The 19352-nt window shown below is 37.4% G+C and overlaps 1 protein-coding gene and 1 pseudogene across 1 annotated transcript; both read right to left on the bottom strand.

Annotated features, from left to right (window-relative positions):
- Positions 1 to 6509: 6509 nt before the first annotated feature.
- On the bottom strand, positions 6510 to 8218 carry LOC103706784 (protein Barley B recombinant). Its single transcript, XM_008791008.6, has 2 exons — positions 8105 to 8218; positions 6510 to 7731 (listed from the first exon to the last, which is right to left on the bottom strand). Exon 2 carries the CDS (start codon positions 7613 to 7615, stop codon positions 6800 to 6802), a length of 816 nt encoding a protein of 271 aa, XP_008789230.3. The 5' UTR covers positions 7616 to 7731; positions 8105 to 8218; the 3' UTR covers positions 6510 to 6799.
- A 348-nt stretch (positions 8219 to 8566) lies between these two features.
- On the bottom strand, positions 8567 to 11049 carry LOC149750951 (uncharacterized; annotated as a pseudogene).
- Between the last annotated feature and the right edge of the window lie 8303 nt (positions 11050 to 19352).

Below are 19352 nucleotides of genomic sequence, written 5' to 3'. Positions count from 1 at the left end.
TTTTAATTTTGAGATTACAAAAAATAAATTTTGAAAAATATTATTTTCTTTAAAAATGTAAATAAAAATAATTATCATTATTTACATCACAACAGTCAGTAATAATGCCAAAAAAGGAAATAATGAAAAATAACGGCCATTATAATTTTCTGTGTTATTTATCACAATAATTTATTTGGAGATAGCCCTATTATAACACTGTTATTTAAAACCACAACAGTAAACACAACAGTAAATTCATTCCTGCCAATCTACCAGAATTAATAAGATTCAGATGTTCAAGTTAAAGCAGGAACAGTGTACTCTTGATCCATACCTAATTTGGTTCAACAATTAATGGATTCTGACTCAATCCAAACCCATCTATAGGTCAAGTTTCAAGACCCAACATGACCTGATTGACATGTGACCTACTCTGCATTACATCACCCAACCCCTTTGCTACACTCATTTCTATCAACATCCCGACCAACTTTTGATGAAATGACCCACCAATCACAAGAGAGAGAGCTATTGATGGATGGGTTGAATCAAAGTTTCCATATGCAACCTATTCAAAACCTGGGTAATTAACAAGAAAATTAAACAACATAAAATAAAACAATTGGCCCAAGCCTGAGCGAGCAGATCTGGGTTGGGTCGAGTCAGGTTTCATCACCCTTTAAACCTTTCAGGCCCAACGGTCTCATAATATCAGTGCATTCAGGCAAAGCCTCAATTTAAAGCTGGTTCAAGATTTCCACGAGTAATGCTATGTTATGAACAGGCATATATCGGTATTTGAATGCTTGTGATCCAATGGTAGATTCATGCCAATGGAAGTGAATCCTTCTTTTGCGTGAACGATACAACCCCTATCCCGGGTAGAGACTACTAATAGACCAACCCAATAGGCAGGCTAGGCTGGGTTAAGGTCGGGCTCGATACAAAGTACCATTTTCTTTAGTCAAGCCGAGGACCTGCCTTTGAGCCTACTTCCCAAGCCCGAGCCCGCTACTTATCAATCTTCGAGCTTTCAGGCTAGGCCTCGGTCTGCTCCTGGACAATCCACCGGTTGATGGACTCTCAATCATGTATGCTCACTTGCCCCCACAATAGGATCCCGCATCACCTCAAGTGAGATCGGACATCGAAAGTCAATGGGGATGGAAAGATCCATCATCGAGAAGCTAAATTTTCTAGCAGATTTCGACCTCAATAATGGATAAAAGATGCACTTGGCATAGCAAACAAGGCCGATGAGGGCGATCATTATTGCCATCCATTTCTCAGCAACCTGGTCGCCGATCTTGCGCTCAGCTGACTTGATCTTAATGCGGCAGCTTCAAGAGTTGTCCAGCCACAATTTTTCGAACCCTACCTCTAGGTTGGAACGACCAGAGAATCTTCTGCTCAATCTTACAGATGATGTTAAAAATCTCGTCCTTAGCGTCACCTCCACCAGATCCTCCAGGACTGCAAATTGTTGGCACTGGCTGCAGACGAAATCCACCAAATCCTCACATTTCAATCTTGGGCCGGTCTTGAGCCAAGCAAACCTAAACCCAAGTCCGGCCTATTTCACGGGTGGGCTCACATGTCAGACCTGGCACGGCCCGTCGGCGTTAAAATTCAGGCCCATCCGAAATGCTTCAGGCTTGAGCAGGCTGTTCATCCCATGAACAAGTCTAAATACTAAGAGCAAATTGGATCGGTCTGAGCTTGTATATTGGTTAGCTGGTTCAGATATAAATACATTTTGGATTTGGGTTGAAGGCTCAACCATTTGACCAGCTCTCCTGTGAACCTGACCCAACCTGAATGTAGCTTGTCTTTTCTTCCAACCTAGCCCAAATCAAAGATGAACCATAGTATATGAAGAAGCACCATAACGAAGAAAGACGAGATTCGTATTCCATCTTTGACGAGTTAAATTTGGAGGTAATCTTTCTAAATCAATTGAGATAATCCGAGTGAACCCCTGTATTCTATAATTACATCTTTTTGTTAGCAATTATTGAGTTAGATTGAGTGGGTTCTCAAGTCAAGTTAATTGGGTCAAGTAGGGTTGGACTGACTTTGAAATAGGCGTACATGAAACAAAAGATAAAATACTCATATTTTGTTGCAACATTGTGGAAACTGGATCGGCAAACTATAATTTTAGTTCGTTGGTGACCATAGTGGTCTGTTCCTCCATACCATCTCCCTTCGTATGCTGATATGCCCAAATAATGGAACCCCTTCACATTTTAATGGAAATAATAGCAACCACTCTGTGGACTTAATGATGACTGTTCTGACTAATAGTTATCAGCCATTAAAACAAGAAATAACATTGCAAGGATGGCTAAAAGAACAGCCTGTTGCATTTTGACATGGCTCACATGAAGAATATTATTCTACAAACTTAGCATGAAGCTTTAAATGTTATAGATATTGCATTAACAGAATGAATTTGATGTCAAATATCCCATGCTAGCCACTTCATGGCTCTTGAAAAATGGCTTTGTAGGCCTGGTGATTTGACACAGTTGCTCTACTATAATATAGATATGTGTGTATGAGCTAGAGAAGTGCCATAAACGCAGCACAACAAAAGATAAAATTAGTGGCCTATAAATTCTTAACATGCAAATACTAGGGTACTTTGGTCTAAAATAGATTTTTAATAAAAAGATTAACTTTAGTAATCAAATTGGTTATAGTATACAATTACAATGTTTTCAGTGTTTCATCATAAGTTGGCCAAATAAGCCCTAGCCTACCAATCTTAGGCTACTTCAAGTACAATTCATGATATGGGGTTTGAACTCAAGACGGATTATGAATCAGAGTGCTGATGGCCGAAAGGAGCTGAAGGAAAAACCACTCCTAAGTGAATAGAGGAGAAATTCCTTCATGCCAGATTGACCAAAGCAGAATCAAGACCTTCTTGTCTCACTCCTTTCATCTACCTCCATTCCATCAACACAATCGACATCGCACGCATCGATCCTAGTTATCCTTTAATGCTGAATTATGTTTTAAACAAATTCAGCTGGAGTGAATAAAAGGGGCAAGAAGAAACAAGTAGTTTAAAATCTTGGGTGATGTCTTGTACAACAAATCCTAGCCTCCTCCCACACATGTAAGTTGTCCCCAGTACTCAATCATCAGGTCAGTGATATGTTAAGCATTCCCTTTTAAAGCAAACTAAAATGAATCTGATGTAATCATGTGTCAGCTTTAACAGGATAAACCAAATATTTGGCCTCTTTTCTGGTTCAGAGAACCCAAACCATGGGTCCTGATCTAGATATTTTGAAGTGCATACAAATTAAAATTCATTTATCAAATAATTCTAAATCATTCCTGACTTTCAGTTTCCTAGACAGCAGTTTGCAGATTTCCCAATTCGAGAGCAGTCTTATGCTATTTTATCATCTTGGATAGAGGAAAAAGACATAAGAATATATTTTATTAGCAATTCAAGTACGAACTGAAACAGATAGAATATCTTACACTGGAAAATTCCAGCCAAGATTAAGTTTAACAGGATCAAATAAACGGAGGTTCAGATCTCCAGGAGAACAAAATGTTGAAGAGGATTAAACAAATAGACAACCCCAAATGACGTAGGTGGAGGACGGCTAAGAAGAGTTTTTAACTTCTGACGCCTGTAGATTGCTAAAGATGAGCTTCAAGAATTAGGAAAGCAAAATGAATTTTAGGACTAGGTATGATAAAGAGGCATTTTCAGGAATCATCGTAATATCTTCAGTGGTGTGACAGGACCAATAGGCTTAATAAATGAACCATACTCAGCAGGCGATGTGTGGAGCTAAGTGAATAACTTCAGCGAAAAAAAGGCAGGTTCATGAAAGACATGATAAACTATGAACTGGTTCCAAATCCGGTATTTGATGAATGTTAAGGTGTCCACTGTTACATCGGAGTGCCCTAAATAGGAATGCTTCGCAGGTGAGGATCCACAAAGCCAACTAGAAAAAATTGGGAAAAGGCTTGGTGGTTATGGTTATGATTTTATTAGCTCACAGAGGGTTGGAATGTGTTGTATAACAATGAAAATTTAATCATCACTAGGAAGCAAAACAATAGTTTGGCAAAGATAAGAAGGGACTATATAAACATGCTTGAAAGGAGGAATGCCTCCCACAAAGTATCAGCAGAACTTGCTCTTAAAGTTTCAAAAGCATCACCATGAAGAAAACAACATCAATGAACTCCTAGAGAAGTTGATGAGTCCAGATGTCTATAACCCTGGCGTGTAAGATTTGTGTATAGGTTGATATAGCTTATTTTACATTACAGACAGCATATAAGGCAAGCCAGATGGAACTCTGGAATGAGAAGTTATGACAACATTCTAGTTCCTGACTAGCATTATTTGAGGTGTAAAACCTGATGAAAATACAAAAGGGCGAACATGACTAAATGGATATGAGAAAGAAAACAAGGTGAAGAAGAACTTATATGCTTTCAATATCGGGAGGTTGTATTCTTGGCTACTGCTTTCTTCCTCTTATGACAATGCTGTGGGGGAATGAGAAGTACTAAGAGGTCACGAGGACAATATCTTGGCAAACTAGGGGATAATACTACTAGGCCAGCAAACAAAGGTGGTAATAGGTAGTGCAGTTCAATTTGTCATACCAAGGCAACCTCTTTCAAGAACACCCTTGCTGGTGAGAGTTCCACGAATAAACACTTTAAGAGATTCACCCAAAAGTTGACCCTCGAAGAGACTGAGACTATAAAACATTAGCTTCATCTTGTCTAAAACAAGAGGAGACGATTATAATACGTTGCATCCATCATTATGATTCCTTGGCAATCTCCTAAATGAGAAAATAGTGAAACATCTTTCATATACTAATTAGCCATCCATTATTTCTAACAAAACAGACATTCATTCCACACAGAAGAGCACTAATTCTTACACAAAGTCTTACTAAGAAACAAAAGACAACAACGAGATGAAGATAATTCACCAATTAAGTCAAAGCCAATCTGTCAAAACTCTTCTCAGCATGGGAGAATTTATATTTCTAAGAAAGAAAATTTCTTGATGAGAGCCAAACAGAGATAAGCAGATGTGCCACCATTCAACTCTAGTTGCTATAATATATATTGTAATATATATTTTTTAAATAATATGTATTTAATATATATAATATATTTTGTAATAGATGTAAAATCAACTTCAGGTTTTTGAAGGGTGATTTAATCTAATTTCAATTTAACTCGAAATAAAAGATACAATAAATTCTAAATCTGAGAATATTGGATTTAACATTAGATATGTTGAATAACCAAAAAAAAAAAACACAAAGACTCTCTTAATATATTTTATATCTTAATACAGTGTTTATTTGGTCAACACAGATGCTTCAAGCTCCAGTACCAAATAACACAAGGGCTAGATATTAGAGAAAATAAAGCAAGGAAGAGTATTCGAGGGCACTATAGGCATATTTTCAAATTCTTTGCTAGAGATAAACAAGGGACTGCTTGGCCAGCTATATGGTGTTTATTTCTATTCAACAATCTTCTTGGTTTTGTTAGGAGGTCGTAGGACGAACATAATTTTTCTTATATCTTCCTAGTAATATCAGCTACATAAACCAGGGACAAGCATTTTATTTTTATCTTAAAAAAAATTGTTCATCCATTCAAGCTGCAAAAATTATATTGTGTAGCTCCATAAACTAGACAAGCTGTGTGACTTTTTCCTTAGAAATGTATCGGCGAGCTTAATAAACAATTTTCACCAGTTACCACCATTTTTCCCAAAGTGCCCATATTAATACTGCATAATGGATTTCTACGCAGTCATACTAATTTCATTAACCTTTGTCACTGAAAGCAACTCATGTTACCAATACAGCAGCAATTAACCTATCGCTGTGCAGGAGAAATTGGGCACACAATTGATATCCAAGAAAGAACTCTATTCAACAAAAGGTTGAGCATGTTATCAATATTCTTAGGCAAGAAAATCCCATCATAAGACAAGAAACTGAGCGCCAATAAAAATCCATCATAGAACATTCTCACTAGAGAAGCTTCATGGAAAAATAAAGGAGCTCCTCGATAATGACTGATACTAACAGATGAAATGGGGAAAGAAGGAAATATTTTAGAATTTAAAACAAGTAAAACCAATGAATATAACTACAATTCTTGACCACGACATGATGGTTGGACTGTTCATGTAATTCCAGTAATTCATATACTTAGCATGATTGATTAATAGAAATGGAAGTTTCCCTAAAGAACTATGCCTATATGTGTAGAAATATAATTGACTTTGTGAAAACAAACAAAATCAAGGGAGTTGTATCTTAAGCAGAACGACAAAATGATGGATGCAATATTAGTACCAGCTTGGTCACCAAAAGAAAAGAATTTTGTAGTTTTTCTCAGGCACGTATGACAATATGATACAACCTGCATATGTTACGCTTATGGAACCCATGATAAGCACATTCACAAAAAAGTTAAATTCAAAAGAAAACATAATATGGTGAAACCAAAAAACGTGACAAGGACTTTTTGTCTATTAATTGAAGTGCCATCCAAACAGATAGCGATGTTTTTCTTAAAACTACAACTTGTAAAGAAAGGACAAGAAACAACACAGCCACCTAACCGAAATGTCCAAACCTAAAAAAGCATGTTAATGGCTAAGAAAGAAACATCAGAGCTGCAAACTACCCAGACAGCCACTGCAGAAGGTGATAGACTTATATACATGGGAAGAACAAACCAAATGCAGAGCTGTAGTCCTACTTAAGCTTACTAACATTGTACATCTTTACCTGATCGTCACAAACTTGTTGGTTCCATGCTTGGCCCAGTAATTCTTCAAGTCAATTGGGTTAGAGAGGTTATATCCTTCTCCCGCAAGCTTCTCCAACACCTTCTTAAATGCCCCTTGGCTCATCTTTCGCCCTGCAATACGTGCTCCCCGCCTCTTCGTGCTCATAGGCAGTGGGTACATCGAAATGCTGGTAGTACAGCATGCAGACTGCCAACCTCCAACACCCCACCGATAGCACTGCTGGCGAGCACCTGTGCAGGAGCAAACCGGAGTGGGAATCCCAGAGATATCCAAGTCAATCCCATTAATAACAACATCCAAGCTCTTCCTAACATTCCTCCCCCGCGAAACTGAGCCATTGCTCGTCTCGTTCCTAGCGGCAGTAACTTTCTTGGGTTTCTTTGGCTTTGGTGCCTTAGCCTGGGCCTTCTTCTTCAAAGGTGCCTCCTTTCTGCTTCCAGGATCATCCATCAGTGGGATCTTGTCCTCTTTGGGTGGCTCGGGCGGCTGCAGCATCGGGAAGGCCTGCGCTCCATGGGCATCAGGCAGGACTGAGTAATTGGGATTCAGAGGCATCATGTGGACCATCTTGTTCTCCCGGTGGCCGATCCAACCATCCCTCGCAAACTCCATCGCCACAGGCGGCTCGGGCATGCTGCAGTCACGGTGGAAGAACCCCCCATTGGGGAGGAGCGGCTTCGCGGCATTGCGCTCAGCCACCGATGACATGAGCTGCAGCCCTAAATTTCTCTTCAAGGGCTGCTCATAGTAGGCCCAATTCCGCATACCCAGTCCCCCATTATCATCCATAAAGGCAGCGGTGGGTCGAACTACCGAAGCAATCACAAAGGGGACCCAAAAAAAGAAATACGTCTTTACCAAAACCGATCAATCCATCTACCACATTGCCTTCTTCTGGCCAAAATCTAGAAAACCCATTACACCAAAATAGTCAAAGCTCAGAGAAATCAAACCAAATCAAGCAAAACTGAAGAAAATTACTAAAAAGGAGGGATCTTTTTTTTTTTGACACAAACCCTACCAACAAGGGGAAAAGAAAATCCAAAACTACGAGAACTGGGGTATCGTCAGATTTTTCACCAAAAGAAACCCTAAAGACGGCTTTTTTCGAATGGGAAAGGAAAGATTGAAGCTTTTAGGGTTTCAAGCAGATGGTTTTTAGAATCTACAAGCAAAACAAAAGAACTATAGAAATCGGCAAGGGGAAATGGAAAGACGACAGTAAAAAATGGTTGATAGAGGGAGGAGGTGAAGGAGGAATACAATCGAAGTACTTACTTTGGTAGGAGCTGGCCCTCTAGGGTTCTCGGCGGCGGTCCGATGACCGATGGAGATGGGAAAGAAGGAAAGGGGTAAGATAGATTTCTTCCATATATGAGACTTTACTACAACTAAATATATCCATTTTTTATACTTTTATATTATCTTTTTATAATATTTTTCTTTTCTGAATTTTTTTTCTTTTTTTTGGATCTAGATGGATAAAGGTGGGCCTTTGGAATTAAAAAGGTAAGAAAGAAACAAGTTTGCCCTACCTCCCTTCTCTTCCATGCATATCCATTGCTTGCAATTGAGAGGTATGTTTGTTTTATCTTGATTTATTTTTGCATTGTTCTATCCCTTGTGGACAGGGACGGCCCAATGCATTTGGGAGCCTAGGGCGAACTCACTAAATGAGGCCTTTTTTAAAATAATAATAATAATAATAAATTTTTAATAAGTATAAAATACTTTAAAAAATTATTTAAAAATAATCCGTCTAGCTTTTTGAGATACAAAATTACTAATCAAACTTTTGTACTCAAGATTCATTAAAATATTATTTTCAATCGATAATATAGCTAATCCATTTAATCTTTCTTGTGACATAGTTGACCGCAAATAAGTTTTTATCAACTTTAATTTTGAAAAACTTCTTTCAGCAGAAGCAACTGTTACAGGTATTGTCAACAATATCCTATAAGCAATGAATGCATTTGGAAAAGAATCTGTTTTTTTAATAAAACTTAAAGTATCAATAGGGGTACTAGTTTCTATTTGTAAAACTTCTTTTAAAACATTTAACTCCGAAAACAGATCAAGACCATCAATATCAGAATATTCACCGTGCTTTAAAAAGTTTTCAAGATTAAGACAACACTTTTTCAAATTCTCTTCATTCAAAGATTTTAACTTTCTAAAATTAAACAAAAAACCAAAAACATCTTCATATATGGTGAATTGTTCAAACCTATTTTGAATTGAAGAAATAGCTTGATCTACTATATATAAAAAGTAATCAATTCTAAAAGATTCTTCAGCTGATCTTGTTGTTTCATCATTACTATTTTCATCAAATTGTTTTTTTCTACGGATCACACGTTTTTCACGAAATATAGGTTCTATTTCCATTTCATTTGCAATTTCTTTAGATGAATTCAAAGCATTCATGAATCCATTTTCCCTATAACTTTTCAAATAAGAAAGAAGATTTTTTAATTGATCTATAGCAACATCAATATGCATGTCTTCAGATTGTAAGTTCTTACTAACTGAATTAACAGCAAACAATATATCGTACCATATATTCATGCCTAACAAGAATTCAAAATTTTCAATCTCATATGTAGCCAAACATATAGCCTCACCCTTTATTTTAGGATCTTCACTAGTTTCCGCTAATTGAACTAATGCATCTCTTATTTTAGGAGCTTGATGTTTAATTGCTTTGACACTTTCAATACGACTTTCCCAACATGTCTGTGACAAAGGTTTAAGAGTTAATGTAGATACATTATCTTGTAAAATTTTCCATCGTTTTGTAGAAGAAGAAAATAAGGTATAAATTCGTTGTATTACTCCAAAAAAAGATATAGCCTTAGGACATGAGTTAGCAGTATCACATAATACTAAATTTAAGTTATGACATCCACATGGTGTGTAAAATGCTCTAGAATTTATATCTAATAATCTTTTTTATACACCTTGATGTTTTCCTTTCATATTAGACCCGTTGTCATACCCTTGTCCTCTTATATCATTAATATCAAGTTTATATTTTTCTATTATATTTATAAGTGCAACAAAAAGGCCTTTTTCAGAGGTATCATCTACTTCTAAAAATTCTAAAAAATATTCTTCTATTTTTACTGGACTTGTTGAAGTATCTACACATCTTAAAACTAGGGTCATTTGTTCTTGATGGCTTGCATCAGGAGTGCAATCAAGTATTACAGAAAAGTATTTTGCTTCTTTAATCTTTTTAATTATTATAGTTTTAATTTCAGATGCTAACATTTGAATCAATTCATTTTGAATCTTATGACCTAAATAATGATTGTGAATTTCACCATGTTGAATACGTCGAATATGTTCTTGCATTACTGGATCAAATTCTGCAATCATTTCAATAAGACTTAAAAAATTTCCATTATTGCTTTGATAGATCTTTTCATTCTTTCCCCGAAATGCTAAATTATTTTTTGCAAGATTTTTTACGACAGCAATAATTCTCAATAATACTTTTTTCCAATGATCTTTCTCTTGGTTTATTTGTTCTTGGAGACTTTTATCAATTGTCTTATTTTTCAATAATCTCACTTCTAAATTAATCCATTTATTCATGCTAGTAATATGTTCATCAGTTATTTCATGACTTTTGATCATAATACCTAGATTTTTCCAATTCCTAGTTCCTTCATTGACTAAGTGACTCGTGTTAGGTGTTGAATCAAATAATTTACAACAAAAACAATATACTCTATCCAAATCCTTCGAATACACTAACCATCTTCTATCATATTTTTCACCATTAGGTAATTTACGAATGTAATGTAGCGTAGAGAAGTGCCTATTATTTTCATCCTTAGGAAAATGAAGATCATAATCTCTAATTGGACCTCTTTCTACTAATAGATCTCTCAACCTTGTATCGATTTGCTTCCATTGACCAGGATCGTATATATTTGTAGAAATAGAACTAATTTCATTAAGCTCTACACTATTCTTATTTATCCTATCTTCATCTAATTTCTCATTATGTTCTTCACCATGAATATGGTTGTCAATCTCATTTTGTTTCATTCCTTTCATGTCATCTTTTAGCTCTATTTCAGGTGCTTGTTTTGTTGTTAATTCCTGAGTTGAACTTGATGTAGTGTTTTGTTTGTTTGTCATAACAAATTTATCTAGAGCTCCTTTTTGAGATTGAATGAGTTTTTCGATTTTTTTTTTTTTAAGTTTTTCATATCCACATTCATATTTTCTATTAGACATTTGAATATAAAAATTATATTAGTAAACAAAACAATTAAGATAATTACTACAAACAAATTAAATATAAAAGAGAAAAAATAGAAGAGAAAAATTGTAACAAAATTATAGAAATTGCAATAAAATTAGGGAAATTAAACACTGGATGTTGAAAATATAATCAAACAACAAAAGGGGGTTAGAAGGATCACACCATATGTTGTGCACTTGTGCTACAGTGACTAGGCCCACTACCCAGTAACCCACTGACTCACTGAGTCACTGTCAGTGTCACAGACTGACAGTCTCTCAGTGATACGGACGGGAGGGCTGAGGGTGAGGGGACGGCCGGGCCTCTACTGCTTCACGGGACAACGGGAGCCGGGGCCGGCGAGGGAGGCGAGGAGGTCACGCCATCTGCCGTGCCGTCACGGGATCACGGCCTCACGCCTCACGGGAGCCGGGGCCGGGGGCGGGCGAGGAGCGGAGGAGGTCACGGCTCACGGACTGACGGCCTGATGGTGTCACAGGCGGGGTCCGGGGACTGGGAGGCGCTCAGGCGGAGGAGACGAACTCGCCGGCTCGCTGGATTGAGCCGGACGGGCCGACGGGCGACGGGGTCACGGCCTCACGAGAGCCGGGGGCCCGAGAGGCGGGAGGGAGGCAAGGAGCCGAGGAGCCGAGGAGCCTGGATGGCTGGATGCCGGGGAGGCGGGGACGGTCGCGGCCTCGCGGGATGCCGGGGCCCGAGGAGGCGGGGAGGCGGACTGGCGGAGGCGCGGCCACACGGGGGGAGGCGAGGAGGAGACGAGTAGACGACCCAGGCGGCAGCCGGCAGGCAGTCACACGGTCACACCTTCACGGAACAGTCGAACAGAGTTACAGAGTAGAAGAGGTTTGAGGAAATAGGAATGAGGAGCAGAGGAGGAGGAAGCAGAGCTGCAGAAGTAGCCAGAGGATGCGGATGAGGAGGAAGCAGAGCTGCAGGATGAGGATTTTAAAGAGAGCCAGAGGGCAGAGAGGAATGATGGGCGATGGCATCATGGCCGATGGGAATATGGGATCGGATTAAGCCATTGAGGAGGAGTGGTCCGAGTGGACTGTGGACAGTGGAGCACCCGGCGACCCGCGTCTTGTCGAGGTAGCCGTTGGCTCCTGCCATCCTGCGGGCTGCGGCTGTAGTCTGTAGCTAGCTAGTAGAACCTATATTTCGTGAGCTGGGAGGGTAGAGGCGTAGAGCGTAGGATGCCGTCGCCCGTCGCGGGGCCTTCTCTCGAGCCGGGGCCTTGGGCGACCGCCTAGGTCGCCTAAGGCTTGGGCCGCCCCTGCTTGTGGAGGGATGGAGGGCCTGGTCCTAGTGTGGGCTAGGGCTTGTTGCACCATTTCATTTTGGAACTCTCTATGGGCTCTCCAAGACCAGCTTCAACAAAAAAAAAAAAAAAAATGTTTTCCTTTTTGGTCAATCTCAACAAAGAATAAGAAAATAATATGATTCTCTAATTCTATTCTCCTTTGAGGAAGTATGGCATTTTTTTTTATTTTGTTAATATGCAATGCAAATTCTCACCAGACATCCATTGGTGTTTGGTTTTTTAGTTGGTAATACCTTCTGAAAGAATTGTTTCCACTCCCACATGAACATGTTGTTCATCCTCTCTAATCTTTTTGGTTTTGCAACTGGCTGGTCCTTCCCCACCCATGTTTCCTTCCATATGCACTGTATGTGGCCAATGGAGGAAGTATACTACTTGGAAGGCAAAACAACCAATGATATTAAATTGATATGACTTCCTTATTTTACATAAATGAGCAAAATATGATAAAAAATGATCCTATTTCATATATCGATTATGAATGAGTTTTAGGGTCATTGTAGCCAAATTGATGTATTAATGTCTTAAGTTTTCTCGTAAAATTGATGCAGTTTAAATTTTCTAATATTAGAAATAATGTTCATATAACATGTTGTCAAGTAATTATTTTGATTAATGTAATAAATTTTAAATATAATGAACTAGCAAAAGAAGCCATATGCATATTATCCAACCAATTTTAAAACTATATCCTATAATTCATTCAAAGCTTTTATGCATGCATAGAATCACAATTGCCCGCCTTCATTTTATTATATGTAAATATTTTTTTTGATCATACCTTATAGCCAGGATAAAAGTACAACTAGAAAACCATCCTAAAATGATATTATGTTTCTCAGGTTCACATATTGCCTAAATCAAGTAATAGTTGCATCCTGTTCTAATTGAGAAAATTTTATTCATATTTTGTTCATGTCATTTTGCCAATGTTTGTTTGTATAGGAAGGAGACTTAAATATTGCAATCCATGAGGTCTCAATTGAAGGTAATTTAGAGCTTAACATTAATGAGAGTATGTGTGGCCCTTACTAAAGAAAAAGATAGGAAAATGTGAAAAAATATGCTCACATTGTAGTAAGATAAAGCAATAGTTATTAGTATAAGATATATAAGAAATAATGTGGCATAAAATGTTGATGCGATCATTTACTAGCATTAAAAGATTTGACTCACAAAGCTAGCAAGTGGATATAGTTTTGAAACATGGTGACTCACAAAGCCACTATCTCAAAAAAAATTATCAACTAAACTACCATTTGGCTTCAAAAATCATGAAGTTATGTAGATGGTACGCTTCAAAGAATTTATATTGTACACAAGTCCAATAATTAATCTAACTCAAATTTTCATATCTCATAATCAAGAATCGACTTCATGATCAGAGTTGCTTCTCATACATAGAAAGCAAATTTTGAAAACTTGGGTAGGTCAACTTACTCGACTCGTCACTCTCAAGCATCTACAAGTCGGATTAAAGCTATGCTCGGAATACTTTAACGTCTGTTAAGTCTATCAATGCAGATGATTAAACCACTCAAACTGCTCATGTTGAATCACCCAATTGCCTTCCTAATTCAGGTGAGGGAGAAAAAACAAAAATAAATATATTTCAGGACCTCAACTTTTAACCATAAACTCTAGCCTAACCATTCTCTCACTCCCTCAGCCATTTCATCACGGTGTTCCAAAATTGATCATACCTATGCTTGTTTTCGATGATATGAACTATGAAGAAAGGATGATTAAAGAGAATGCAGCAAGCACAATAATAGAAATTAAGCTTCATCTATAGTAGGAGAGTGAGAAATATTAAAGAGGGTTACAGATGGCTTGAGCAGGAGATGACAGGGGAAGGATGGTGATGAGGAGCTTGATGGGGATGGTCCTGACATTGGAGGCATGGAGGAGAGGAGGGCTTGTTATGCTGGTGTGAGAAATAAAGTATGAGTTTTGAGACATAATACATCTATGTACCAGCAAGGTTAAGGTAAAATTTCAAGAATTGGAGAAGAATTCTAAAACTAGCCCTAGGTATTCTAGTCGACTTGCAATTGAACCTAAATTAAACCTGAAACTCATGAACTGGCTATGATAAGGTCTGGTCTAGATAAATGAGCTCCAAACACTGGTTGAAAGTGATCATGATTGGTTTAACATCCCCATTGTTAACCATATCGGGCGATGATAGAACAAAATTACATATAGTTAAATATAATTAACTGATCACGTAAAATCATATTTGACCCAAGTTAATCATATCACTTCTACCATATCTAGACGCCCACTTTTGACTCGTCCAATGTCTAGTATTGAAACTCATATTTCACAAACCCACTCCCCTTGAGCTCACTTTAAGCACTTCCCAAACTCTTACACCATCGGATTAACCTATTATTTTGAATCTTAGCCAGCTAATCATGCATCAATTGAATAATAGCTAGTTCCAAATACTAAATATCCAAGTTCAACACTCACTGCATAATAGTAAGCTTACGTACTCAACGCATTTGATCATTTTAATTGTTGGTTAATTAGTTTTAATATGTTTTAACCAAGTCTATGTTTCAACCATAATACGCCAAAAAAATTCATACTATATAAACACCATGCTAGTGTGGCACCGGTATGGGGTCTGGTACCGGTACGACAAAACTTAGTTTCAAGACAAAGATTGGTAAATCTTACATTGATTTTACAAAATTCGTAAATCTCATCCATTAAAAGGCTCGCCTTAAAGCATGAAAGTATGGGTTTGCTGGTTTATTTGAGCTATAGTTTTGACAGCTGCCTAAACAGTTGTGGTAGGCTGTTTATAAGATCATGGTTCACAAAACTGGAAAGGAAAAAATCTGAAACAAAGAATTCCAGCAACCTTCCTCAACCTCTCTCCTCTTTTTCTTCTCCATTTTAATCTCATTTTACAACTATTTGAGCAAGAATGCACGGTTCACATTTGGACCTTAGGACTTCATGAGAGCAAGTGCTCTCTCTCTCTCTCTCTCTCTCTCTCTCTCTCTCTCTCTCTCTCTCTCTCTCTCTTCCTTTGGTTGATTTTGATTTCCAATAAATTAGAGAATGGGATATGATTGTTATGGCTTCATCTCACTCACTCCATGATCTATTGCTATTGAAATTCATATAATTTTTATTCACATGTTTATAATATTGAATCGATGATCTATAACTGGGCCACTTTTCTGGTATCATCAACACTAGGGTTTTAAAACATTGATTCAAGACTCCTTTTTTTAAAGACAGTTTAATTATGAAGTTTAATTTATAGTAGAATTGATTTGGTTAAATAAGTTTATCTAGGTCAACTTGGTAATCTAGGCCCTATTCTATAAATCAGATTTAGTCTAGGTAAGCAAGACCTAGTTGGATCTGATATGTTGAACTGGAGCCTTAATTCGAGACATTTAAAGATATAGACGGGTTCAATTCAACTAAAAAGCACTCATATAATCTACACCTTGGTCAGTCTCGTTTGAGGCATGAAAAATAAGCAATCCTAGACTTTGGATTTAATCAATATTTATTTTTAGCAAATGATGGGATCTGGGATTTAATCAATACTTAGGTCAAGCAACTTGATTGCCTTCCAAAAGACGTAAATTAAGTCTTAGTTATTTATATGAGCCATGAAATTAAGCTCCAGTTTGGAACCAACTTTGAGCAACTAAGATATGTAAGCACTCATTTTGAAGCTAACATTATGTTAAACTAGTTATAGTTTAAACTAATTTAATTTTTATGATGATTAGTAGTCGGCTTAAAATTTAGTAGATTATAGGTGAGTCTGATTCAAAATAGAAAAGGACATAATTCTCGAAAGAAAGGAGAAAAATTATAATTAAAGGTCAATTCTCTCTCACACACGCGTGTGCGCGCACGAATGTAACAAATGTGGCTGCACTCTTCATCAACACTTAAATCCAACAAATCCTACCATAGTAAGAGAGCATCTATTGGTAAATTATAGAGTGCTAATATTGATGATTGGGTTTAAATCCCACTCACTTGATCTAAAATCTTAGTTTGGTTTTTCTATCTTAGTTACGAAAAAGAAGAGAGAGGGAGAGAGAAACCAACCATAGTAAAGTTTGAAACTTGCATTAATATTATTATAGATTTCCACTAATTCTATATGGAGAAGCACCATCAAAGTGGTGAAAGGCATCACCCACTTAGCCTTGGTAATTACTCCCGAATTTAAGTTCGGTTGCTATGGCCTGTCATTTATTGACGAGAGACTGGGTTTTAGTTTGCATATAAGGTGTTGGCCTTCATTTCATATAAGGTGTGTTTAGTTAGCAATCGGAATTAGAATTGGAATCGAAATCGTAATAAATTGGAATGAAAAAGGAAATGGTCATCTTTACTGGCATGGAATTTGAATATTAGGGAAGAATAAGAATTAGATTTTGAAGGATTGGGATATTCTCTTTTTTTTTCTAAAATCGGAATGAAAATAAACTTGTCCCAAGTAAATGGCTGGAATGGAAGTCACTCACTCTCATTTCTATTTCAGAGTCCAACTCCTTTCAACCAAATATGTCTGAACATGCTATAATATTGCGAGCCCTAGTGGTGTCCAAGGCCTAGGCTGGGCTCAGACCTAGTTAGAGTGGGGTAGGTGTAGATTTACATTTCCATACAAGAGTGGCTCCTTCCATTATCGATAAAACTTGGCCTTGTTAATTAGCAAACAAGATCGATCAGAGAAAAACATAAAGAGGTGCAATAATAATAAATAATAAAAGGAGAAGAGGGCTAAAATTGGAGTCTTACGCTATAAATCCTCTCATTTTTCAGTAACAAAACATTCATTTACTAAGAACTATTTTTCTTCGAACTCTAAGGTCATTCCTGACATATGCCACCTCAGCCTCAGGAGGTCAAGCATTTAAATGCAAGCTTAACATCTGTCCACCTGCATCCGTCCGAATCTGAATGTTATGAACCCATTCATACTGCATCTTGAATAAAGTTTTGAGATTTGGCCTGATTGCATCCGTTTCTCGTAGTTGGACCCATAAGTGGCATGGCTGGAAAAGTGGATTTACTTTAATTTGGCTCTACTCAAACCACATTCTAGGTCAGCTAAGATATACTAGCATGGGTCTGGAGGTTGGTTGACAACCAAAATACTTGTGATCAACCCCTTGTACTTTGTTTTTTTTTTTTAAAAAAAAAAACCCTTCAAGACTAGTCAATGTTGTCATCATCACTAGTAGGAAGATTGTAGTCATGGCCGCAGGGCCGGTAGCCAATGTTGTCATCATCACTAGTAGGAAGATCACTAATGATGGAGGAGGCGAGAAAGAAGGGGGAGGAGATGGGTCTAGTAGAGGAGGCTGATGATGGCCATCGACTATACGGGAGAGGCCAAGATTATGGAGAGGTCAAGCAGAGGGGATAAGAGAGAGAGCTAAAAACCCACTTAAAAAAAAGTTAGAAAAAATAGAAACAGAATAATTAACATATTTTCTGCATTAGATTTCGTATTTCTGTTTACAAAAATGGAGAAAAAAATGGTACCGGACATGGCCTACATATCATGAAGAAATTAGGTGCATGGTTTGGATCCCATAGAATTATTCGATTAAACATCAACCAAATTTCATGTTCTAATTAGATCTAGGTTCAATCTCAATCAGTCCAAATCTGCCAAATTTCAACTTACATGTTTATGTTTGGGCTTTGAAGCTGTCGCCCTCTAAACTTGATCAGAATTATACACCATTGTCATGATAAGCTCGGAAATGGTTTCCGGCAAATTTAACCTAATCCATCTCAACCTTAGTTACTTTCAATTTAGGCACTTTGGGATGTAACAAGCTTGGATTCGATTGAATGAATTTATTGTCCAACCTAGTCCCTTCATAAATTGAATACTTTATTGATTAAGACTGAATTTGGCATAGGCAAAATTTGACCAGCCCATGCTATCAGATCCATGTCTGCAACAAATATGTGGACCAGTTCACTCCAATAGGGGGTAGAGATCCACTTCAAACATTTCATGACCTCTTTACATTTCCAAGATGGTAGTGCAGGCTTCATGGTAGGTCAAAACTTGAAACTCCCAAAGTCCTAACATTTATTGGCCCCCACTTCCATGATTTAAAGTCTGTGCTCAGAAAAGCAATAGGCATGAAATAGATACTTCACAAATTCTCTTAGGACTACTAGTCTTGTCATGTTCACCTTAACATTATTGGCATAAAGGCCTGTAGACCTGAGGTGCAAATGCAAGAAAGAAAATATTATTTAAAAGTACCATGGAATGACAAAATGGGAGCATGCCTCTTTGCAGCTATTAAAGTGCAAAATACTTGAACCAGTCCCTATGTCCCATAAGATAGTTAAAACAAAAAAAAAAGATCTCTAACATTGTCTGACTCCCCAAATCTTCTGCAAGCATACCATTTTTCATAGCCCTATTTTTAATATTCATAGCAAATGCTAGAGCTAATCATCCATTAGTCCCATGATAAACATTATTTTTTTCTAACAAATATGCTTCTTTTAATGCCCTTCTACATTCCATGAACGCAAGGTGAGTGTGTACATCAAGTTGCTATATACCTTTCTTTTGAACCATTTACTTGCATGCTCATGGCAGTTGCTACCATTTTTTTTTTATCCATTACAACAAATGACCTAACTCTATTGCTTCATCCTTCATCCATGGTAGATGAAATTCTATCTATCTATCTGCACTAAATCACTGCCATATCCATATTTATGAGACCCTACAATCATATCCCCTGCGGTTACTTCTAGTTCTTGCTTATTTGGAGAAGTTAGAGTTCACCAACTAATAGTAGGAGTCCATCAATGTGATTGCATCCATGGATGTTTTTCTACATGATCAGCAGCCACCTGTCTCTTGATGTGCCTTCCACAAGCCTAGG

This window comes from Phoenix dactylifera, chromosome 18 (assembly GCF_051530095.1).
Source record: "Phoenix dactylifera cultivar Ajwa chromosome 18, Ajwa_hap1_PhDact_Kaust_v1.1, whole genome shotgun sequence".
In the NCBI taxonomy this organism is placed as follows: domain Eukaryota; kingdom Viridiplantae; phylum Streptophyta; class Magnoliopsida; order Arecales; family Arecaceae; genus Phoenix; species Phoenix dactylifera.
Note: the sequence above shows the minus strand (reverse complement) of the source record. Positions and strands in the feature narration are given on the sequence as shown.

Excerpts from the sequence above, each read along its gene's own strand:
- LOC103706784 (XM_008791008.6), bottom strand. The coding sequence starts at position 7,615 with ATGGATGATAATGGGGGACTGGGTATGCGGAATTGGGCCTACTATGAG.